The sequence below is a fragment of the Phoca vitulina genome, unplaced genomic scaffold, assembly GCF_004348235.1.
Source record: "Phoca vitulina isolate PV1807 unplaced genomic scaffold, GSC_HSeal_1.0 scaffold56, whole genome shotgun sequence".
Lineage (NCBI taxonomy): Eukaryota > Metazoa > Chordata > Mammalia > Carnivora > Phocidae > Phoca > Phoca vitulina.
The window spans coordinates 1,811,205-1,836,053 of NW_022589759.1; the positions used below are offsets into that span (position 1 = coordinate 1,811,205).

Consider the following 24,849-nt stretch of genomic DNA (forward strand, 5'->3'; position numbering starts at 1 on the left):
TGGGCTCACGCTCTCTCTCTCTCAAATAAATCTTTTAAAAAAATAAAGTGCATTTCTTATGAACAGCACTGTTGTTGGGTCTTTTTATCCATTATGACAGTTGTTTTTTAATTGGTGTATTTGTCTATTTCATTCATTCATTCATTCATTCATTTATAAGTAAGCCTCACACTGGGCATGGGGCTTGAACTCAAAACCCTGAGATTGAGACCTGAGCGGAAATCAAGAGTCAAACACTTAACCAACTGAGCCACCCAGGCGTCCCTGTCCATTACGTTTAATGTGATTATTGACATGGCAGTCAGTAATGTCTTTGATATTGTTGTTTGTTTTCTATTTGTCTCACCTGTTCTGTATTCCTTTTTGCTATTTCCCTGCTTCTTTTGGGTTGATTGTATTTTAATATCCATTCTTTATCTTTTCTGTCGGCTTATGAGCTGTCCCTCGTCTTTGTTTTCATGCTTGTTCCAGAGTTTGCAATACACATCTTTAACTTAGGACAGTCTCCCTTCAAATACCACTTCCCAAAAACTGTTAGAACTTTACAGTAGAATACCCACATTTTCTTCTATCCTTTGTGTTGTTATCCCCACAATACATGTTACTGGTTTTGCTTTAGACGGTTATTACGTAAAGAAATCTTAAAACGAGAGAAAAAAATATCTTATATTGATTTACTGGTTTACTGTTTCTGGGACACTTCATTCCTCCGTTTTCATCTGGTAATGTTCTTTAGTCTACAACTTCATTTACTGTTTCTTGAAGTGCAGGTTTGCTGATACCAATTTTTTTCAGCTTTTTTTTCTAAGTGGAAATGTCTTCATTTTACTTTAATTTTTCATGATGTGCTTGCTAGATAGCAAATTCTAGACTGACAGCACTTGAAAGATGTTCCGGTTCCTGGCTTACATTGTCCTAATGAGAGGTTAGTGGTCATTTTCATTTTCGTTCTCCTGTATTTAACGTGTCTATTTCCTCCTCTAAGACTGCTTAAATGATTTTCTGTTTCCCTTTGGCATTTTAGCAGTTTGATTTTGATGTACCTTTGAGATTTTTCTGAGTCCAGTTAGATGTATGTTAGACTGTTTAATATTGTCCAATAGTCAGTGAATCCTTTTTTTTTTTCTTCTTGCAGTGTTTTTCTTTTTTGGCTTCATTTTGGATAGTTTTTATTGCCCTTCACAGTGGATGTGCTGTGAACTTGTGCATTTTTCATTTTACGGATGGTGTTTTTCACGCTAGAGATTGGTTTTTGATTACCCTTCCCATGTCTATTATGTTCATATTTTCCTTTAAATCTTTGGGCATGTTTATAACTGTTCTCACATCCTCGTATACTAATTCTCTCATCTTACTTCTGGGTCTCTTTCTGCTCGCTGACACTTCTAAGGGTCACATTTTCCCCCTCGGAATGTATGGTTAGGTACTGTTGGATGCCAAGGGTGCTCCCGGCACGCGGTAGCACCTGGCTAGATCGGCAAATGCTGCCCGTTGACGGTCTGGGTTTTGTTCTCATCTCTCAGTGAAGGATGAGATTTGTCCTGGCACACGGTTCAGTCACCGGCAGATCATCGTGATCCTCTTGAGGCTTTCCCTCTGGATGGCCTAGCCTCAGGGTGTGGCCTTTCCGGGGTCTCCACCGAATGCCCTGGGTGCTCAGTGATACTTTTCACACTGTCTGGTTGGAACTTGTTGGTCTCCGAGCCTCTTGTAAGCCCGGGTTGTTTGCAGGCTTTCAGCTTCGCCCTGGTGGGTGTTTGCCCAGCCTCCTGTGGTCGTGCCCTGCAGCTGTGCAGCTTGGGGTTGGAAGGCTCCAGTGGGGCCCCTGTGTGGATGTGCAGTGTGCTCTGTCTCCAGTGTTCTGCCCTGCAAACCAGCAGCCCTCCGCATCCCTGAGCTCTGACCTTTGTCTCCTCAGCTCAGTAAGACCAGCTGCCCTGCTGCGCTCCTTTCCCTGCGTCAGGTGCAGGAAGTGCCTCCAGAGTCGAAGGGCTCGTTCTGCCCGTTTGCCATCTCTCGGGAGCACGGTCCTGCCCTTCCTGCTGTCTGCTTGCAGCTGCTTCGTGGATGGTCCGGTGTTCCCCTTGTTGACGGAGGCAGGCTGCTGTGCTGCACGTTGGTCCCTCTTGGTCAGAAGGGCAGGTTTGATGCCTGGGCTCTTTGTAGTTTTAGTCTTCTCTTGATTACTATGTGAACTTTTCTCTTGGTGTTCACAGTCTTTGAGGAGGAGGTTAGATGAAACTATGAGGCTGCTGACCGTAGACCCACCTTCGTGCAGCTTCCAGAGTTCCCGCTGTGCTGGGCCTGCTGTTGCCGGCAAGTGGGGGATGGGATGTGGAAGACAGAGCTCTTCTTGCCTGGAGTTTGACTTCATTTTTTCAGTATGACTGAAAAAACCGAGGCACCTGGGTGGTTCAGTTCGTTAAGTGTCCGACTCTTGGTTTTGGCCCAGGTCATGATCCTCGGGGTTGTGGGATCGAGCCCCTTTGGGCTCTGCCCTCAGCGGGGAGTCTGCTTGGGATTTTTTTCCCTCTGCCCCATGTGCATGCACGCTTTCTCAAATCGATCTTTTAAAAAAAAAAGGAATGAAAAAACTGATTAAGTAATAAATATTCATTATGAAAAGAATTAAAAAGGAAACTAAGTCCATTGTCCATTTTTCCAGAACTATTAATTTGTATTTTTGCATCTCTTGTCTAAACACGTAATTTGGGGGCGCCTGGGTGACTCAGTCGGTTAAGCGTCTGCCTTCAGCTCAGGTCATGGTCCTGGGTCCTGAAATCGAGTCCTGCGTCGGGCTCCCTGCTCAGCGGGGAGTCTGCTCCCCACCCCCCACCCCCGGCTTGTGCTCGTATGCACGTGTGCTCTCTCTCTCAAATAAATAAAATCTTAAAAAAAATAAACACATAATTCATATTTCTGCATGTTTGTATTTCCTGTTGGACTGCTCATCCGTGCATGCAAATCCACCGTGTGTGCGTTGTACGATAGCTGGACTTCTCTAACGTCCTACCTCAGCGCCTTTGTGTTGTGTAGCGTGAATGTACCACCTAACTTCACCAAACTCAGAAAAGTGTTCGATTGGGCCTCAGCGGATCATCGCGTCTGCTTTAGTGGTTTGCAACGATCATGTCTTCCCCACACACGGACTGGTGTTTTAGGGTGCTAGGAAACTGGCTCATCTCTTCATAGGGTGGTCATCTGTGCTGAGAGAGCACATACAAAACAGATTAAAATGGGAGTGGAGAGGGCCGTGTCACCCTCAATATGCCACCAGGACCCCCAGTTAGTGCAGGGCAGGACTGGCATTGGTGACAGAGCCCAGTTCTGCAGTGTTCTCAGGTGCCAGGTAGGGCGAAGGACCTGCGTTGTTGTAGGAGCTTTGGGGTGCTCCGCGGGTGCCCTGGGACAGGGCCTCCTGAGAGCCACTGCCCGACCCACCCAGTGTGCGCTTTTTAAGGCGGCCTTGTGGGGTCCCCACGGCTCCGGACCTATTCCCCCATCCCCGCCATGCTGCCTGCGGCCACGGCCACTGCTTCTGAGCTCCCGGCAAGAAGGCCCCTCTGGTGTGAAGGACGCGCCTGTGTGTTGACTCCGTTGCCGGGTACCCATGGTTGGTGACCGCACGTGGACCGGCCCGGCCTCTGCTCTGTCACAGCTCGGTTTGCAGGGTGCTTGCGTGGTCACTTCTGTGAAGTCTGTCCCCTCAGGCACGCGGTTTCCAGATCATCTGACCTCACGGTAAAACCAGCCAGATCACAACTGTCCTTGACATCATGCTGCCCACCAGGTGGTGTGTCATCGGACGAGATCTCAAGGGAGCAGGACTCCCCGTCACTGGGCGACCAGTGGGTGTGGCTCTGGTGGGTTCAGGCGGTCGTGGGTCATTCGCACGTAGCCTGCAGCAAGCTCCCAGAGGCCAGGCATTCTGCAGTGACGTGCGGCCTCGGGAGCAGAGTGTCCGCAGGGTGAGAAGGGGCATGGGTTTTGGGGTTCTGGGCAGGGGCTTCCAGTGTCACTCGCACCACCTGTTAGTCTGTACTGAAGCTTGTGTTTGGAGAAGAGGTCTCCTCCTTCACAGCTCAAAGCCCTGGACCAGATCGTCTAGAAATCGCCTTTAGAATTCTCCGAATGGGTGTTTATTTGCATCTATACGGGTCGACTTATGTGGAGTAGCATTCACTCTTATTTTAGCTATCTGAAATACATTCCCTTACACGATATTTTCCCTTTTCTGGAAAATCAGAATGCTTTGACTTGCTTTGACACATGCTTTTTATTTTTTTATTTATTTTTTATTTATTTAAGATTTTATTTATTTGAGAGAGAGAGAGTACATGAGAGAGGGGAGGGTCAGAGGGAGAAGCAGAGCCCCCGCTGAGCAGGGAGCCCGATGTGGGACTCGATCCCGGGACTCCAGGATCATGACCTGAGCCGAAGGCAGTCGCTTAACCAACTGAGCCACCCAGGCGCCTGACACATGCTCTTTAATCACATGCTTTGACTTGATTTTTCCGCTCTTATGGGGGACCCAGCATGTGATTCCCAGTCTCCCCTGGGCAAATCGTGTGCTTCCATGCTTGTATTTCTGGGGTGCTGGGTGTTCTTGCCTCATTTTCGTTGAGGTAGTAACCTTGGGCATGTATGGGAAGTGACCTGAACCCTGGAGTTCCCATCCTCACTCGCCTCCCCACTCAGATGGGTGCGTTGGTGTATGAGATGTGCCCCAGGACCATTGTTCTCTGAGAGCTTTGATACTCTGCTGAGCCCAGTCACACTTTTTTTTTTTTTTTTAAGATTTTATTTATTTGAGAGAACGAGCAGGAGCGGGAGAGGGAGAAGCAGGCTCCCTACTTAGCAGGGAGCCCGATGTGGGACTTGATCAGTGGACCCAGGGACCATGACCCGAGCGGAAGGCAGCCGCTTCACCGACTGAGCCACCCAGGCACCCCAGCCCTGTCGTACTTGAAATATGCCCACGTCGGTCTTCAAAGCCTGGTGCTGCACGTGCCTGGTCAGCCTGGCTCCCCTGCTGCCCCGGCCTCTCCTGTGCCCACGGTGTGGGACTGCCCGAGCCTCCGGGATGTGCGGCCCAGGGGTGCTGTTCTCACCGCTTTCGCTTGCCTTTGCTGTTGTGCTTCAGGCTCGTAGAGATAAATATCAGTTTGTGTTAGATCTCTTGTGAACGTTTGACACAGCTGTGTCCATTTTAACGGGATCTGGGGTTGTCTGAATCTCTTTTGCAACCTAGGGATACCTGGACGTGTGGTAGGTGTTTGACTTCGGAGGATTTGCTGAATGCAGGATTTCTTTTTTTTTTTTTTTTTTTAAGATTTTATTTATTTATTTGAGACAGAATGAGAGAGAGCACATGAGAGGGGCGAGGGTCAGAGGGAGAAGCAGACTCCTCGCCCGATGCGGGACTCGATCCAGGGACTCCAGGATCATGACCTGAGCCGAAGGCAGTCGCTTAACCAACTGAGCCACCCAGGTGCCCTGAATGCAGGATTTCTGAGGAATCTTCCCCTCAAACGCAGGGGAAGGTGATCACTGAGTGTGGGTGCTGGCTACGGCCACCATGTGTCGTGCTCTGGTGGATCCTGGGGACGCGGAGCTGGCTGAGAGCTGCCTGGCGGCCCTGACCTGTCCCTTTCTTCTAACAGGCTGTGGTGGTGCCTCAGGGTGGAGGACAGCTGTGGATCTTTGGAGGGGAGTTTGCTTCTCCCGACGGAGAGCAGTTCTACCACTACAAGGATCTCTGGGTGCTGCACTTGGCCACCAAGACCTGGGAGCAAGTGAGGTGAGGCGCTGGGTAGTGAGCCTGACCTCTGGGCCTGGCTCCTGTCCTATGCGCCATTCTGCGTTCACGGTGACGCAGTCCTAGCCCTTGGAATTCTGGGGCTCTGTGGAGCACGATTGCAGAGCCCTGAGCGGCCAGTCTCGCTGGTGACTGAAGGCAGGGGAGAGCTCGCCTTTTTCTCTAGACCCTTCTCAGAGAAGTCCGGCCTGGCGACAGCCACCTGACCACCTGACTTTGTTGAAGGCGTTTCCGGCCTCGCTGGGAGCAGCGCATTATCCCTGCTAGTTTTCCCATCCACCCTCAGCACCTACGTGGACCGTCCGGAATGCAGTTCCCCTCCCGGGCCATCTGTGGATCCCTTTGGAGGCAGCTCTGGGTTTCAGCTTGTTGGCAGTGGACCTGTGGTATTCACTACAAGGGAGCGCTCTTCTGAGGTCTAGTCGACCTAGAAATAGCAGAGCTGGGAAGAGGAGAGGAGGGATGGGGAGAGCTTTCTTGCTGCTCTTCAGTAAACCAGGCTCAGCCGTCGCCGGTGCTTGATGTCTGCCCTTGTCTTTGACATTGATAATGGGTTTGTCACATGTGTACTGCACATTCACCGCCGGTCACAGCCGCACGTCGGAAGAATGACAGATGGAAAGTAGGGTTAGTTGGCTTGATTCTTCGGGGGTGCACACGCCGTGTGGCCAGGGCCACGCACACCACGCTCCCTGGGTACTGTCTCTGCTTTCAAAGCCGCAGACCAGAGCTTCCTCCCGTGCTGGAGTGGGCGGCTGGATTGCAGAGTTCAGTCATGGTGCAGAGCCCTTTTCGGGGCCTAGGACGTTGGTGGGAAGAGAGCCTCGCTCTCTGGAGGCTGTGCTTGGTTGTTTGATGAGGAGCCATTGAGGAGGCCGCTGATGCCAGGCTGTGCAGGCCTGGGACGTTCGCGCCGTCGAGTCTGCTGTGTGGGAAGTGTCTGTAGCCGCCGGCTCAGCGAGGCCGCTGGGGGAGTTAAGCCGTCTTACTGAGGGCGGAACCGGGGAGCCTTGGTGTGCGCTACCGAGTACTGACTTCATTTCCCTTTTCATGTCGCTTCCTCTTACTTGCTTTTTGTCTTGGCAGGCACAGCAATTCAATTATTTTCATATCAGAAATTGATTTTGTTATGTATATGTGGAAACTTGGTCATTTATCCTCAATTTAAAAAGTATTTAGGCCCAGAGCACACCATCTTTGTTCCTCTTGCTTTGCTTCAGTTCTTTTAAAAACCCAATGGTTATTTATTGCCTGTCCATCTTTGGTGAATTGATTCAAGATACTTTCTTAGCATTTTTATCAGTTTGAGTAGCGTTTTGTCGGTAATTCATGGATGGGTGAAGGACCGTTCGGGCTCCATGGGAGAATACTGCCCTCTGACAGCGGCTCAGCGGGGCCTGTGCTCCTGGCCGCTGTGGGGACGTCCTCAGCTGCTTTGCCATGGGCACACTTTCTCGTGGCCTTCAGCCCTTTCCAGTTCTGTGGCACGTACTGTGGGTGTGTAACACGGAAGCGGGGGGCACTAGAGACACATGGCCACTCGGGGATGTGCCCTTCGAGGGGCTTGCTGTGGCCACCGTCTCCCAGCCGGCAGGGGACAGCTGCCCCCGCCTCTGTGCGACCCAGGGCTGTCGGCCCCAGCATGTGTGCACGGCGTCCACGGCTTCCGTCCTGTGTTGGAAATTATCTCTGCGAAACAGGTCCCTCGCTGCTTGAATGCTTATCGTAATCATGATGCAAGAGTTTTTGGAAAGTATGTCGTAGAGCCTGTTAGAAGCTAACAGGAAACTGCAAGGTGCATCCCATTGGCATTCTTAAGCCTCTGCTTTAGTCTGGATGGAGTGGCAGGGCTGGAAAAGGAGGAGGTGCTTTGCTTTTCTTTGTGTCTAAGTTGTTCTTCCAGCCTTCTTTCTGGGTGAGGACCCCGGTTCTGGTGGGTGAGCGTCACGTGAGCTGTCCGTGGGGCCACGTGGCAGTGTCCACCTGACTAGAAGGTGCGGCCTGCAAGTCAGGAGATAGAGGTTCTGTCCCCAGCTCTGCTTCTGATTTTGTTTGCCAGGAGATTATTATTATTTTTTTTTTTTCCCCTAAAGATTTTTTATTTATTTATTTGACAGAGAGACACAGCAAGAGAGGGAACACAAGCAGGGGGAGTGGGAGAGGGAGAAGCAGGCTTCCCGCGGAGCAGGGAGCCCCATGCGGGGCTTGATCCCAGGACCCTGGGATCATGATCTGAGCCACCCAGGCGCCCCTGCTGGGAGATTATAAATGAGCAGCTGGATTTCTGTGTTTTGCTGCTTCACATATTTATCGTTATGAGGTGTTTCGTGTCTTGAGCTTGTTGACGGGAAGCAAAAAGTCATAAGTGGTGTTCAGGAGACATTACCTGAGGACCGATGTCCACTTCCGTGTCTTTGATGGCTCCCACCCTGTATCATCTTGGGCGCTGAGCTCCAGACTTCCTAAAACGCGTGGTGCCCTGACCGTTCTCAGGCTGCAGCCCCTGCCCCAGAGGTGGTCCTGAGACCACCGAGGGAAGTGCCACCCCTGCTGCCCCCCTCCCACCGTTCCAGCTTCCCACAGCCCTCCTCATGGGGGGGAGGGGCGGATCCGCAGAAAGGTTTCCCACTGCCCCAGAAGCCATGAGCGCTGACCCACGTGACGTGTTAGTTTTGTCTGGGAGATGGCGCCACGAGGACCACGGAGAACAGGGACCAGTGGGGAGAAGGGAGTGTGAGTACGTGTTCCCACGGAGACTGTAGAGGAGTGAGCAGCACGCAGCTTGGTGGAGACTGCGCGGGGGGGCGATAGCAGGCCAGCCGCAGATGAAGGCGGGCACCATTGGGGGGCGGTGAGGCTGGAGAGCAAGATGCCCCCCAGCCAGGACGTCAAGGCACCCGTTGTCCCAGTACAGCTTTACATGGGCCTCCGTCCCCATGTGCGCTTTTAGGAACATACGCTAAAGAAACACTCGCTCTTGTTTTATACAAAGATAGATACCAAAAGCCATGAAGCAGACCAGTCCATGCCTGAGAAGAAAGCCCGAGAGTGTGTCCATCTGCAGGTGGCTCGCCAGGTGGGTCAAGAACCGTACCTGCGCAGGGCGGGGTCTGCACCTGTTCTGGTATCGCTCCGTCTTCGTCCCTGCAGCCAGCCGCTGTATTCTCAGAGCTGGAGGGTTTTGCTCATTTACTTAAAACATTGCTTTGCTGTGCATTTTTTTTCATATGAGTTCCAGAATCAGTTTTTGAAGTGGTATTTTTAAAAGTTCCAATGGGATTTTGATTGGGTTTCTTTTTCTTTTATTTTTTCATTCGCTTATAGATTGTACTTTGGGAGAGTTGACATCTTTTTGATCCTGCCTTCCTGATCAGGAACATTGCACTTCTCTCCAGTTAGGTTTATTTCTCACCCGTCGGTAAAATTTACAACCGCCTACGAGAACTGCCGAGTCAAAGGGCGCCTGTGTCTCCGTGCTCTCCCCTCGGGTCTGTTCCCGCAGACTCCAGCCGCACTCCCTCCTCGCTGGGAGGAGGCCTGTCGCCGGCGCTGTGCCGGTGCTCCGGGTTCTAGTTTGGTGGTCTTCGTACACCTCCCTTCTCCGTGAAGCAGCTCCTAGGGGCGGGGCAGCGGCCCTGTGGAGTAGGTCGTTTCCTGTCCTTACTTGCACTTTGGAAGGGTTCTCTAGAGAATGGTGTCGTGGCTGGGAGACCTGTGGGGCTGTGGCCCAGAGCTGAAGTAACACCTCTGTTCGTGAATTCTTGGACTTTATGCACCGAGTAGCACCTCCCTGCCCGCGTCACCCCAAACATTGAGTCTGGTTCAGAGCAGTTTCAAATGGGGCTCAGGAATCTGCCTTTTATTTAAGCCGTCCCGCCCCACTCAGTGATCCAGGCGGTCCTGGGCTGCAGCTGGAGGCCCTAGTTGCTCATCCGTTGGCCTTGGTGACTAGTGGGTCTCGTGCTTATTTAGAGCCTTGTTCATTGATGTGAGCATGGAACATGCCCGCTGCCCTTTCAGGAGTAAGAAAACTCGGGTAAAGTTCCTTAGCCCCTTAACCAGGAAATAGAGCCGCTGGTGCTTCTGTAACGTACTGATTGCTGCAGACTGCAGGCCCCTGGGCTGTTGGCTGGCCTCCCGGCCGGGCGGCACACACTTACTCACCTGGGCTACCGTGACTGCGAGCGTGCGGGAGGAATCCCGAGGGACGCCTGCCTGCTGAGTCCCTGGGTCGGCCGAGGCGCTGCTCCTGGGAGTGGCACTGGGTTGTGGGCGCCCTGGCGCGATGGCTGCCGGGGAGAGGGGCCCGCTGCTGGCGGTGCGGCTCCGTCATCTGCTCTTCTCGTCTCCAAGAGAGGCGAGGAGATTCATTCAAAATGCAGACGGAGTTTACTGTTTCTGGGGAAGGCCTCTGAGTCCAGGAGAACCCACATCGCTCGGAAGGTACGGGCAGAGCCCGCGAGGAGCTTGGGTGTGTTCTGTGCCCAGGATTTAGCCCGGCGCTCTGCATTCATTCCTCGGTAAATGTTTCTCCCGTGGGGGGTAGTTTCACAGCTGAGGAGGCCTTCAGAGAAAGGTCGTATTAAATCGGCATCTGGAGTATATTTAGCCCCTTTCTGGGCTTTCAAACAGGTTTTTCTTGTGGGACGGCAGGGTGTATTCTGTCTTGCTAGCTGATGACTTCTGATTTATCCGATACGGCAGGTGTGTCCCGCCCATCCTTGCGTGCATGGGCTGGTCTGAAGAAAGTGCCTTTTGGGGAAATGATTTCAGCTTGCCAGCGAGAAGAGTCAGGGCCTGCGTGGGGTGGTCAGGAAGAGCTGCTATTCTGAGGTCTGAAGTCAGGTCCCTGGAAGGGGCGCCTTGATCGGCCAGCGCCTGTGTGTTTCCTTGTTTCATGGCCGTGCTGTGCACCGATGGTTTGTGTGGAGAAGAGATGGCCTGGAGTCCCATCCCACCGCATGCCTTGTTCTGCCAGTGGAAGCTGTGTGACCTGAGTAGGTCCAGCCACTGCCCCGAGTGCTGGCAGCACCCGTGTGGATGTGCCGAGGACCAGGTGCAGCCCCCAGCTCCCGGCCTGCTGGGGAGCATCTCTGCAGCCTCCTCTACTTGGAGCTTGGCCTCTCCACGTGGTGCTGATGGCTCCAAAGGGACCAAATGCCAGTTGAGTTTTTGTGAAAGTGCTGTTTTAAAAAGTAAACTTTGATGAATTTACATAGTCTTGTATGGCTTGATGAATTTTACAAAAGCAAACACACCTCTGTGCTTAGATCCGGAAAAGAGCATTATCGCCATGCCTGAAAGCCTCCTGCGCCCCTTGCAGTCACTCCCCCACGCCCACCTGAAGGGCAGGTTAGGCTGGCTTTGAACATCCTGTAGAGGTAGTCTTGCTTCTCCTGGCTGTTTCCACGGAGCATTGTTTTTGTGAGATTTGTCTTTGTTGCCTGTGGTAATAGTTTGCTCATTTGGGGCTATGTAGTCTCTTACGGAAATAGGACACTGCGTCTGGTGCTTGGTGGGCATTGGAAAGTCACCAGGCTCAGGTTATTGCAAAGGGGTGCTCCTGTCAACATTCCTGGACCCATCTTACGAGGAGCATACGTGTGCGTTCCTGTTGAGTGTATGTCTGAGCAGAATGAGGCCCCGGGGTCGTGAGGTTTGTGCACGTTCAGCCCTGGCACACGCGGCAGACCGTTCTGCACGCTGGTGGTGCTGGCTTACTCAGCTGGCGGCCCCGTGGGCGAGTCCGCGCTCCTGTGCTCTGTCCGTGGCCGCGCCTCTGCTGCGCGTTTAACACCTGGTGGACTCTCAGCAGTCTTGTCTTGTCTTCACTTCTGTTCTCGTTCCTAGCAACAGACGTGGACTTGACGTCCTAGAGGTTTGATGAGAGGAAAGGTGATAGGATTGCTGACATCAAGAAGGCCGAAGTTTAGGTGTGCGCGTTCGTTGGTGGCCTCACGGTGGGTGTGTGTGACCAGCTTTCCCACATGTTTTGAGATTTCCTTCAGTCTCTGTCTTCACTGGCGGGTGCCTGCATGGCTGCTCCGCTCCCCGACAGAATTGTCTTCCTCCTCTTGTAAGGATGAGGATCCTGTCTTGGGGCCCCACCCTCAGGACCTCATCCAGCGCTCATCACCTCCCGAAGGCTACACTGCTAAACTGTTGCGTCAGGGGTTAGGGTTCAACATAGGAATTGGGGGTGGACACAAACATTCAGCCCTTGACAGCTAGCTTGTGGTGTTGGCCAAGATCTGTCCTCGGACAAAGATCACTGTACCCATGAGGGTCTCATCAGATAAACATGGGGGGAATGGGTCATACCTGTGGTGACAAGCCAAACCAGTGGGGACAGCAGGCAGGGCATTTGGAGACAGCAAGAGGCCACATGACACTGCCAGGCTGTGACAGGGAGGAGGTTATGGAGCTGTGGGGGATGGGGACATGCCCTGCCGCCTCCCCCTCCTCCCCGCACCCCATCTCCCCCTGGCGCTGCCTGTGCCGAGGGAACTTCGTGAGCGGAGCGGGGGCCCGTGGGAGACAAATGGTGAGGGCAACAACACAGACCGCTCAGGCGCTCTCATCCCTTCGTCTGCTACGGTGGGCCCACCAAGGGGACAGAGATTTTGGCACCCTTTCTCCATTTATTTCTGAATCTGGGGCCATCCCAGCTTTTACCTGTGACTCGAAGACCCAGAGGGAGGGAGGCCAGGCTACTTAGAGAGCTCCGCATTTTCAGATGTCACTCGCGTGCCAGGAAGTCACCCTTTCACGACATGCAGTTCAGAGTCGTGCCGCCATCACCGCCGCTCACATAGAGCATTTCCGTCACCCCCGAGACACGCTCCACTCCATTACCCCCCCCCCCACCTTCCTCCTTCCCCCCGGTCATCTCTCGTCTGCGTTCTGTCTGTGCATCGGCCTCGTCCAGCTATTTCATACAGCTATGGTCCTGCAACTTCCATGCTTCTGTAACCAACTTCCACTTCATATAATTTGTAAGGTCCAATCTATATCAGTATTTAGTGCTTTTCTGTGACCAAATAATATTCCATTGTATGGATGGGCCACATTTTGTTCGTTCACTCGTTCACTGATGGACATTTGGGCTGTTTGCACTTTTCTATCTTGGAATAATACTGCCAGGAACATTCGTGTACAACTAAGACACTTTTATGTGCATCAGAGCACTTTGTAAATGAGCAATAAAAATGGTTGAATGAAAAAATACAGAGAAATGTGCGTGTGCATTTTCTCTTGATTTGAGAAAGGCATGAACATTTGGTCCTCAGTGAAACCTACTTCGTGTGTGTATGTTAATAACGCTGCATTTGAGACACATGGGCATCCTAGGAAAGAAGGACCATTAGCAGAAGGAGTCAGAATTACTTGTCTGATCCAGTTGTGAGGATTATGCCACATAATTTTAAAGTGTGTGAATTTTGGGACCTGAAACGCACGTAGAAGTGAACACACATGTTCCCTGCTCTCCGGGGTCTGCAGTGAGCTGTTGGGCTTGTGGTCTGAGTGCTCTCTGCCCTCCTTCGCAGCTGTGCGTGGAGCCCAGCACCTGGAGAAGTGGGAGCAGGAACATGTGTAGACCCCCTGCTCCTGCCCTGCTGACTGACCATCACTCTCGACGTGCTTGGGCGAGGAGGGGGGTCCAACACACAGACAGATGGTGGGGGAATGCAGAAGGTGTGAGACATCGAAACTGTCGTTAGGGTAAGTGGTCAGGTTTATTGATGCACAGATTCTTTAGTGCTCAGACCTCCAACTTCGTTTGGAGTGGCTCAGTGTCTTAATTGGTGGTTGCATGCGTGAGTTCTGGGGCAGACTGTCTCCTTTCAGTTCTGGCTCTGCCATTGACCAGCCTAGTGTGTTTCTTGACTTCTAGGTCTTGGTGTTCTCATCTGTAAAATGGGATTAAAGATAGTATCTGCCCACCTGGTTGTTAAGAATGAGAGCCCATAGGGCGCCTGGGTGGCTCAGTTGGTTAAGCGACTGCCTTCGGCTCAGGTCATGATCCCGGAGTCCTGGGATCGAGTCCCACATCGGGCTCCCGGCTCAGCGGGGAGCCTGCTTCTCCCTCTGACCCTATCCCCTCTCATGCTGTTTCTCTCTCTCTCTCTCTCTCTCAAATAAATAAATAAATAAAATCTTTAAAAAAAAAAAAAGAATGAGAGCCCATAAAAGGAGCATGTCTAGCGTAAGATAAACACCCCAGAAATAGTAGTTTTATCATTAATAGTAATAGTTAAAATAAAAATAAAACAAGGATGGGGCACCTGGGTGGCTCAGTCGTTAAGCGTCTGCCTTCGGCTCAGGTCATGATCCCAGGGTCCTGGGATCGAGCCCCGCATCAGGCTCCCTGCTCAGCGGGAAGCCTGCTTCTCCCTCTCCCACTCCCCCTGCTTGTGCTCCCTCTCTAGCTGTGTCTCTCTGTCAAATGAATAAAAAAAAAATCTTAAAAAATAAAATAAAACAAGGATACAGTCTGTTAGGCTGCCTGGGTTCTAGAGACTGCTACTAATTATTCTGTGTGATGTGACTGAATGCCTTATACTTACTAAACCCAGAATCTGTTAATCCATGGAAAAGTGGGGCCGAATTCCGAAGGTACATTGTTGGAAATGAAAAGGGAGATGTTCTTGTACATGTTTCCTGCTCAGGCCATGTTGTAACCATTCTTGGAGGAAGGGCCTTTTCCATTCTGAGGATGAGCCACTAGACTAGGTTCCCTGTTGGGTGTACCTGTGTGACCTTGAATCTCAGGGATTATGAGAGAAATGGTTCCTTTGCTTACCAGGCGTCTTGGGGCTGCCGGTGCGGCATGGTACTAGGGTGTATCATTTTGTAAAATGTAAAGTTTAAAGTAACTCAGGGAATCATTTGCCTACCAGGTGCTTAACACTGTGCCCGAAGCCATGGAGTTGATGCTTGTCCGTTTCCTGTAAATGTCACTGTGGTGGCCGATAGAGGGACCTGGGTAGTGCTGAGTGGCAGCTTGCCCTGTTGGAATGCCATTCGGCACATGGCTCAGATGCACTTCAGAACACTCACTCCCACAACATTGCACATGTATTTTTGTGCCACATAGAGATCTGGCTGAGTAGGACTTGTTAATTTTCTAAGACTCCATATTTAGGAGTGACGGCAATTGAAAAGTGCTTGTTGGAGATTCAGATATAAACAGGCTTTTTTGGTTGGCTTTATTTTCCTAAAGGGGTATATAGAGTCATTTTATAGAAAAAGTTTCCCTTTTTGGTTACAAAACAGTGATACTGGGCTGCTGCCAGAAAAAGGGAATTGTTTCGTGCCTGCCTCACCAGAGGAGCAAGCACACCTGGGATTCGTGGACAGGAAGCTGAGTGAGGGCCCTGAACCTGCAGCCTCGTGGCCGCCGGGCGTCATCGAGCGATGACAGTGGGCCTTTAGGTTCACGTAGCATTTGGGTCTCCTGCGTAACTCTTTTTGAAGTAGAATCGGAAGCTCCATGTTAGTTTAGTTGTTGAACGAAAACTTGTTCCCCAGATTGTACTTTTAAAGTATTCCATCAGAAGATTGCTCAGAAGGGAGTTTACCTGTTGCCAGCATGCTTGGCGTTTTTCTCCTTAGCCTCTGTGACGTGCCGCCGTGCAGGGCGGCCTGTGCCCGGAGCAGCGGCACAGAGCGGACGGAGGTGGCTGCGCGACTGCCGCGGCCTGGGAGCGAGGCCACCCGGAGAGCGCCGCTGCCACGTGCAGGGTGCCAGATGAGGTCAGCGCCCAGCAGCGGCGTGAATCTGCGGCTGCTGGCATCGTGGGGGGCCCAGACCCTCCTTCTGAGCCCTGTTCATTTGGTATTTTTATCATGAATTTGGATTTAAAAATAGGCTTACTAAGTTGGTGGGTGATACAAAGCTGGAAGGGAGAGCAAATAAATTGGTTGACAAATTCAGCATCCAAAATTACCTTCGTGGACCAAATCCAGCAAGATGAAATTGAAGTGGGAGAAGTGTCTCTTGTAGGTTTCATGTAAATATAGGATTAAGAGAGCTGACTATAAAAAGCTGCCCTTGCTAGTAGAAGAGGAGGGATTTAGTAATTAGTAATCCTGGTTGGCATCAGCACATGGTGAGGCTACCCAAAGGCTAATGCTTAAAGTTTGGATTAACAGGGTATGGCATCCAAGAACAGGTATCGATTACTTTTGGTTGACTTTCCACTGATGAGTATGGTGGTTATTTTGAGTGACACATTCGTTGGGACACTAATAAACTGAGGGCCTTGGGGGAGAGAGACCATGTGATCAAGCATTTGGGGAAAGGTGGAGAGAATGGAATTGGTTCTGGATTGGAATAGGGAAGACCCTGGGGGTCCTCACAGCAGTGTGTGATGAGCTGTTCATCTGGAATTTGCCAAAGAGGACACATTGGGCAGTTTGAACTTCCTTTTCATTTTGAGATTCTGTGTTTTGGTGGCTTTTTTTTTTAAGATTTGTTTGTTTGAGAGAGAGCACGTGAGCATAAGCGGGAGGGGCAGAGGGAGGGGGTGAGAGAATCTCAAGCTGACTCCACGCTGAGTGTGGAGCCTGACATGGGCTCTCTCTCACGACCTTGAGACCATGACCTGAGCTGAAACCAAGAGTCAGACCTTAAGTGACTATGCCACCCAGGTGCCTCTGTTGATGTATTTTTTAATGGCACCTAGTTTTGGGGGAAGCTCTGTATAATGCACAAAAATAAATGAAGAAGAATGCATTGTATAAGTAAGTGCTGGACTGCATGGTTCAGGTTGTAGCCATCCTTTGCAGCCTGGCATTGTTGAGGGAGGTGGACTTTGACTGAATTCTGTAGGTGGGAGAGCTGGGCCTTGAGAGTCACCAAGGCGGCATGCAGGAAGCAGAGGCACCTAGAGGTGGGTTCTCTCATAGGAGTTGAGACTTGTAATCTATAAGAACCTAGGAAGCATGCCCAGATATGTCAGCTTTTTAAAAATCCGGTTGTTTTCTTATTGTTGAGTTTTAAGAGTTATTTGTAGATTTTGATCCTTTCTCAGACGTGTCTTCTGCAGATATTTTCTCCCAGGCTGTGGCTTCTGATTCTCCTCTCATTGTCTTCTGTAGAGCAGAGGTTTTAAAATTTAATGAAGTCCAGGTTATCAGTTGTTTTACATTTAGGTCTGTGATCCATTTTTGTGAAGGATGTAAGGTCTGTGTCTAGATTCATTTTTTGACATGTGGATGTCCAGTTCTAGCGCCATTTGTTGGAGAGACATCTTTGCTTCATTGTATTGCCTTTGCTCCTTTGCTAAAGACCAGTTGACTGTACTCATGGGGGTCTAATCCTGAGCTTTCGGTTTTATTCCATTGATCAGTTTGTTTACTCTTTCCACCAACACTGCACTGTCTTATTTGAGCGAGAGAGAGAGAGGGAGAGCGCGTGAGCACAGAGGGAGAGTGGGAGGGAGAAGCAGACTCCCTGCTGAGCAGAGAGCCTGATGGGGGGTCGATCCCAGGACCCTGAGATAACAACCTGAGCTGAAGGCAGACGCTTCACCGACTGAGCCACCCAGGCGTCCCAACACTGCACTGTCTTGATTACTTAGCTTCATAGTAAGTCTTGAAGTCAGGTAGGTCAGTCTTCCAACTTTGTTCTTCTCCAATATTGTGTTGTTTATTTGGGGTCTTTTACTTCTCTATATAAACTTTAGAATCCATTCGTCCATACCCATAAAACAGTTTGCTGGGATTGTGGTTGAGATTGCGTTGAATCCATAGATCAGGTTGGGAAGAACTGACATCTTGACGATACCATATCTTCTCTACATGAACATGGATTATCCCTCTATTTATGTAGTTCTTTGATTTTGTCCATCATAGTTTTGTAGTTTTCCCCAAATAGATCTTGTACATATTGTTAGATTTATGCTAAGTATTTCATGTTGGGGGTGTTAATATAAATAGTCTTGTTTTTAATTTCAAATTTCAATTGTTCATTGCTGGTATGTAGGAAGGCAGTTGACTTTTGTATATTAATCTTGGTGCCTACAACCTTGCTATAATCACTTACTAGTTCCAGGAGTTTTTTGTTCAGTTCTTACAGATTTTATACATAGATCATATCAGTTGCAAACAAAGACAGTTTTTTTATCTTTCTTCCCGATATTTATACCTTTTACTTCCTTTTCCTCCCTTATTGCATTAGCAAGGATTTCTATGGCAGTGTTGAAAGGGGTGGCGAGAGGCGACACCCCTGCCCTGTACCTGATCTTAGTGGGAAAGCTTTCAGCTTCTCATTATTGAGTAGGATATTAGTCGTAGGTTTTTTGTAGATCTTTGTCAAGTTCAGAATATTCCCTTCTATTCCTAGTTTACTGAGAGAGTTTATCATGAGTAGGTGTTAGATTTTGACAAATGCTTTTTCTGCATCTATTGGTATGATCATGTGACTTTTCTTTCTTAGTCTGTTAATGTGATGGGTTATATTAATTGATTTTAGAATGTGGAACCAGCCTTGCATACCTGGGATAAATCCCACTTGGTCATAGTGTGTAATTTTTATACTTTTTTGGATTCGATTTGTTAATATTGAGTATTTTTGCACGTATGTTTCTGAGAGATACTGGTCTGTAGTCTTTTTTTGTAATGTCTTTATTTGGTTTTGGTATTAGGGTAATGCTGGATAGATGATAGAAGCTGTGCTGTGAAAGAGATGATATAAGATTGGTATCATTTTTTCCTTAAATGTTTGGTAGAATTCACAGTGAACCCCTCTGCACCTGGTGCTTTCTGTTTTGGAAGATTATCAGTTATTAATTCAGTATCTTTAATAGATGTCAGCCTATTCAGATTGTCCTCTTCTTGTGTGGATTTTGGTAAGTTATGTCTTTTAAGGAATTGATCCACTTTATCCAGGTTATCAAATTTGTGGGCATAGAGTTGTTTATAGTATTGGTTTTTTTTTTTTTTATCTTTTTAATTTCTATAGAGTCTTCAGTGATGTTCCCTCTTTAATTTTGGTATTAGTAATTTGTGTTCCCTATCCCTTTTTTTTTTTTCTTTTTAAAGATTTTATTTATTTGACAGAGAGAGACAGCAAGAGAGGGAACACAAGCAGGGGGAGTGGGAGAGGGAGAAGCAGGCTTCCCGCGGAGCAGGGAGCCAGATGCGGGGCTCAATCCCAGGACCCCAGGATCATGACCTGGGCCAAAGGCAGATGCTTAACGGCTGAGCCACCCAGGCGCCCCGTGTTCTCTCTTTTTTTCTGAGCTTGCCTAGAGGCTTATTGAATCAGCTTTTGGCTTTGTTGTTCTTTATTTTCCAAATATTTCAAAATTTTCCAGAGTTTTCAACAATACTAATTTCTGCTCTCATTCTTCTTCTTTTCTTCTGCTTACTTTGGGTTTAGTTTCCTCTCCTTTTTCAAGTTTCCTAAGGTGGAAAATTAGATTATTGACTTTAGATCTTTTTTCTTTTCTAATATGTGCGTTCAGTCCTACAGATTTCCTTCTAAGCGTTTGCTTTCACTGCATCTCACAAATTTTGGTAAATTGTGTTTTCATTTTCATTTAGTTAAAAATATTTTTAAATTTCTCCTATTTAGGGACGCCTGGGTGGCTCAGTTGGTTAAGCATCTGCCTTTGGCTCAGGTCATGATCTCAGGGTCCTGAGATTGAGTCCCTCATTGAGGTCCTTGCTTAGCAGGGAGCCTGCTTCTCCCTCTGCCTGTCACTTCCGCCCCTGCTTGTGCTATATTCTCTCTCTGTCTGACAAATAAAATAAAATCTTAAAAAAAATTTTTCTTCTATTTCTTCTTTGACCCACATGTTATTTATAAGGGTGTTGTTTTAATCTCTGTGTATTTGGGGATTTCCCAGCTATCTTTCTGTTATTGATTTCTAGTTTAATCCTACTGTGGTCTAAAAGCAGACATTGTATGATTTCTCTTCTTTTCAACTCGCTGTGGTGTGTTTTGTGGCCCAGAACGTGGTCTACCATGGTGAACGTTCTAGGTGAGCTTGAGAAGAACGTATTCTGCCCGTTGTTGGATGAAGTGGTCTGTGAATGTCCGTTATATTCCGTTGATAGATGGTGGTGTTGAGTTCAGCTCTGTCCTTGCTGATTTCTGCTGCTGTGTCTGTCCATTTTTGAGAGAGGGGCATTGAATTTTCCAACTGTGACAGCAGATAAGTCTGTTTCTCCTTGCATTTCTGTTAGTTTTTGCCTCATATAGTTTGACATTCTCTTGTTGGGTTTGTACATGTTAAGAACTGTTACGTCTTGTCTCTTCGGAGAGTTGATCCTTGTATACTTAGGTAATGCCCATCTAAATCCCTGGTAACTTTCCTTGCTTTAAAGTTCTGCTCTCTCTGAAATGTAGTTACTCTTAATTTTCTTTGATTAGTTGTCGGCATGGTGTATCTTCTCCATGTGTATACTTTTTATCTGCATGTATCTTTATGTTTAAAGTGGGTTACTTGTAGACAACACATAGCTGGGTCTTGTGTTTGATCTACTCTGATGATCTCTGTCATTTAAATGGTGCATTTAGACCATTAATGTTCAAAGTGATTATTGATATACTGGACTATGTACCGTATTTGTTACTGTATTCTGTTTGTTGCTCTTGTCCTTTGTTCTGCTGTTTGTCTTTGACTCTTTTTGGTCGTTTTTTATGGTTTTAATTGAGCATGTTGTAGGATTCCAGTTTTCTCCTTTCTTAGCATATCAGTTATACCAATGTTTTTACGGTTTTTGGTGGCTGCCCTACGATTGGCAGTGTACATTTACAACTAATCCAAGTCCACCTTCAGATAACACTGTACCACTTCATGAATTGTGTGGATACATTGAAAGAGCAAAATAATCTTCATTCCTTCCCTTGTCCTTGTATCATTGCTGTCTTTTGTCTCACTGATAGGAACAAGCTTACGAACATGTGTGTATAGAAGCCCACAGTCACATGCATCGCTGCTCCTGTCACTGGGAACAAACTGTTATTTGTTAGATCGGTTAAGAGTAAGAAAGAAGTTTTTATTTTACCTTCACTTTATTCCTTCTTCAGTTCTTTTCCTTCCTTTATGTAGATCCAAGTTACTGACCCAAATCTCTCTCACTCTCTCATTTCTTGTGAGGCAGGTCTATGGGCAACCAAGTCCATTAATTTTGGTTTGTCGGAAAAGTCTTATTTCTCCTTTACTTTGGAAGGATACTTCCGCAGAGCACAGAGTTGTGTGTTGCTGATGTTTTTCTCCCACCACTGTAAATACTTCATTCCACTCTCTCCTTGCTGGCACAGTTTCTGAGCAAGGGTTAGATTTGATTCTCATCTTTGTTTCTCTGTAGGTAAAGTGTTGTTTTTCCCGTGGCTTCTTTCAGGATTTTTCCTTGATCTTTGCTTTTCTGTAATTTGAGAATGACAGGCCTAGGTATCCTTTCTTGGCATGTAGCCCGCTTAGTGTCCTCTGACCATCGTGCATCTGTGGTTTGATGTCAGAGTTCAGTTTGGGGAAATTCTCATCGTTTCGTATTTTTCTTCTATTCCTCTGTTTTCTCCTTCTGGCAAGCCCACTGTGCTTCTGTTACACCTTTAGCATAATTGTCCCACAGTCTGTTGTTTTTTTCCCCAGTCTTGGTTCTCCTTCGTTTTGGGTTTTCAAGCTTTTCATTGCTGTATCCTCTGGCTCGGGGGTTCTTAACCACATTGGCCTGCTCGTGAACCCGTCCGAGCCATTCTGGGCTGTCTGCATTTCTGTTAGTCGTTTGATCTCTTGTATTTCTTTCTGGTTCTTTCTTAGGATTTCTGTCTTGCCGCTTTCATTGTCCATCTGTCCTTGCATTGCTGTCTGCTCTATCCATTGCAGCCCTTAGCGTATTCATCACAGTTGTTTTAAATTCCTGGTCTTGTGGTTCCAGCACCCCTGCCTATCTGGTTCTGGTGCTTGCTCTGGAACCCTCAGACTGTGTTTTTGCCTTTCCAGGTGCCTTGCAAGTGTCCCCTCACTAGGAGGATGTGATGTACCAGTTAGGAGGAGGTGCCGAAAATAGGCCTTCAGGAGTGTGGTGGTGAGGTGTGTGAGCAGGGGCGGCGTGCGCTTGTCCGGTGAGGAGGTCTCAGGTCTTTACTGAGCCCGGGCCTCGGACTGGGAACTCCCCAAGTGCCTCTCAGTTTCTTTCCTCCCCTTCGTCGGTGGGCCAGCCTGCCCAGAGGGAGCGGGAGTTGGGCATTGCTCTTCTGTGGGTCAGTTTGGCTCTGTTACTGCTCCAGTACGCCGGGGGCTCTGGTTAGCTACTTTCCCCGGAGGGAATAGAACGCTCAGGCGCTTTTCAGAATGGTTACTTCTCCCCTCCCCTGCCCCTGCCAGAAGCACGAGGGGATTTTTCTGTGATATTTACTGTGGGAATGCATTTGAGCCCCTCGCGTAAGTCTCATGGCACGGTGGGGGCCCTGGAGTGACCGGGTCCCCCTGGAGTGTTCCACTCTGAGTGTGGCTGCCCTGAGCCTCCAGCAGTGCATCCAGTTCAGGTTTTCCTGGCAGTCTGCTCCTGAGCCTCTGCTTCTGGAAGCGTGGCTCCTGTATTCACCTGTCTGTCTTTACTTTGGGGCCAACACTTTGACCTGTGTGTGATCCAAGAAGAGTTGTTGACTTTCAATCTGTTCAGTTTTTCTACTTGTTGGGACAGACTTGTGACTTCCAAGTCCCTTGTATGCCAGACCAGAACTCAAAAAGTCCCTTCTGTTATTTATTGCCATGTATTTTAATATCAGGTTTAATGAGATAAAATCACATTCAATAAAATGACTACCTTTTAGCTGGACAGTTAGAGAGGAGTTTCAGCTAATGCAGAGACCTGTCTAACCACCGCCATACTTGGGACAGATGAGGTGTCTCTCACTCCAAAGTTCTCTCCTGCTCACTTGCTGTCAGTCCTCTTGTAATCTTTGGCCCTAGGCAGCTACTCTCATCACCATAGGTTGATTTTTGCTTTAAGAATCTCCTAGGAGTGGAATCCTACAGTACGTGCTCTTCTGACGCCTGCTTTTGCTGAGTGTGATGTCTTTGAGACCTGTCCGTATTGTGTGTAGCAGGAGAGAGCCCCCTTTTGTTGCCGACAAGTATTCCATTGTATGAACGTACCGCACTAGTCATTCAGTCGTCGAGGCATCTGTTGGCTGCTTTTGGTTTTTGACAGTTCTGAATCAAGCTTCTCTCAATGTGTGTATGTAGGTCTTTGTATGCACTTGTGTTTTCATATCTGAGTAAGGATCTGGCATCCCATTGCCAGGTGGTGTGCCAAGTGCATTTCACGGTGTAAGGAAGGGTCGCAGTGGTCATGCCATCTTACACCTGCCCCCGTGCTGTGTGAGGGAGCCAGCTCTCAGCTCGTGCTTCCTGAGGACTTGATCCTGTCATTGGGTTTTGGCCGCTAGTGGCCTGTGGTAGGAAGCACACTGTGCTTTCAGCTTGTTCACCGAACAACTGATGATGGAGGGAGGTGACCATCTCTTGCTGTCTTTGTTGGCCATTTGTGTGTCTTTTCTTTCTTGTTTTTATTCAGCCTTCTGTTCAAATCTTTTGCCTATAATTTTATTGGATTTATTTTACTCGTAAGATACAAGAGTTCTTCTATGTATTCTGGGTGCGAGTCATTGGTTAGATGAGTGTTTGCAGAAATCTCTCCCCCCCCACCCTTTGCATCTCCTGCTCTTTTATTCTGTAATGGTTTATTTTGAAGAGCTGAGGTTTTCTGTTTTAATGGAGTCCAGTTTCTGTATCTAAGTCCCTGCTTGCTCTCAGAGATCTTTACTCCAAGGTCATAGAGACTGTCTCCTATTTGATTGTCCATGTTTACAGCAGTTAGGTAGACTGAGGATGCTCTGGGTTACTTGTGGTCAAGTTGAATGGTACTCAGTAGGTGCTTATGAAACCGAAATCGATGTAAAAAGTGGTCTTTTTTTTTTTTCCTTCATTTCAGATCAACAGGAGGCCCTTCAGGTCGGAGTGGACATCGGATGGTAGCCTGGAAGAGACAGTTAATCCTTTTTGGTGGCTTCCATGAGAGTACAAGGTTGGTACCGATAGCAGGACATCTTTCTTTCCTGGAACAGTAAGGAGTGGACTTTTTGTGGGAAGAACCATTCTGTATACACATGGAAAACACTGCCCATCCCTAAAACCAGAGCCAGCTTTGTGGATATGCAGCTGAGGCAACCCCACAGGGCCCCCATGCTCTGCTGTCAGTGTCTTGAAATTCTTAATAGTTATTGAATAATGGGCTCTGCAGTTTTATTTTACACTGAGACCTGCAACTGATACGGCCAGTCCTATGTAACACAGGATTCTCCACCATTAGCCTGATACAGCACCCCCCGCAGGGCTTGTTGAAGTCTGGTTGCCAGGCCCCACCCTCTGGTTTCTGACTCAGTGGGCCTGGGGCGGGATCTGAGAATCTGCATTTCTGCAAACTTGCAGGTGATGCTGCTGCTGCTGGCCAGGGGACCCCACTCTGAGAGCCTCTGGCCTAAAATAACTTTGAACTTCTCAGTGTTGGGGAACGCAGCGAGAGCAGTGATGTCTGAAGAGGGGCCTCCCGTGTGCCCGTGTGTGGCCACATTGGTACGAGCTGCCGTGATCGTGTGTTCTGTGTGTGCTCACGCCAGGCCAGGCTCGCCGGCTCTCCGGTTGTTGGGAGCCTGTCCACACCATAGCCTCTTGAAGGTCCTGAGTTCAGTCCCAAGAAACAGGACATGTGGTGACAGGTCTGTGTTCCTGTCATCATCGTCATGCAGTGCTGGGTTGTGTAACGCGGCGAGGCTGTCCTGCCTGGTGAAGGCCCATGTGTTGTGCTTTGCCCCTGACCAGGCCCTGCGTGGAGGAGGGTGGGCGCATGTCTCTCCCAGCGGCCGTGTTCTAGGCTTCCGTCTCCTAACCCCTTGAGGAATAGCAGAGTCCTCAGTATACGAACGGTCGTGGTACCGCTCACATTTCTGTCACATGATTTTTTCTGATAATGACTGGCTCCTAAATCCGTCGTTGTACGTGGATGTGAAG

At 48.8% G+C, this 24,849-nt stretch overlaps 1 protein-coding gene across 1 annotated transcript in view; it reads left to right on the top strand.

The window, feature by feature from the left end:
• KLHDC4 (kelch domain containing 4) overlaps positions 1-24,849 on the top strand; it is a 46,368-nt gene that overhangs the window by 12,171 nt on the left and 9,348 nt on the right. Inside the window, 2 exon segments of the mRNA XM_032389871.1 lie at positions 5,664-5,800; positions 23,774-23,866. Coding sequence (XP_032245762.1) covers positions 5,664-5,800; positions 23,774-23,866 — 230 coding nt within the window.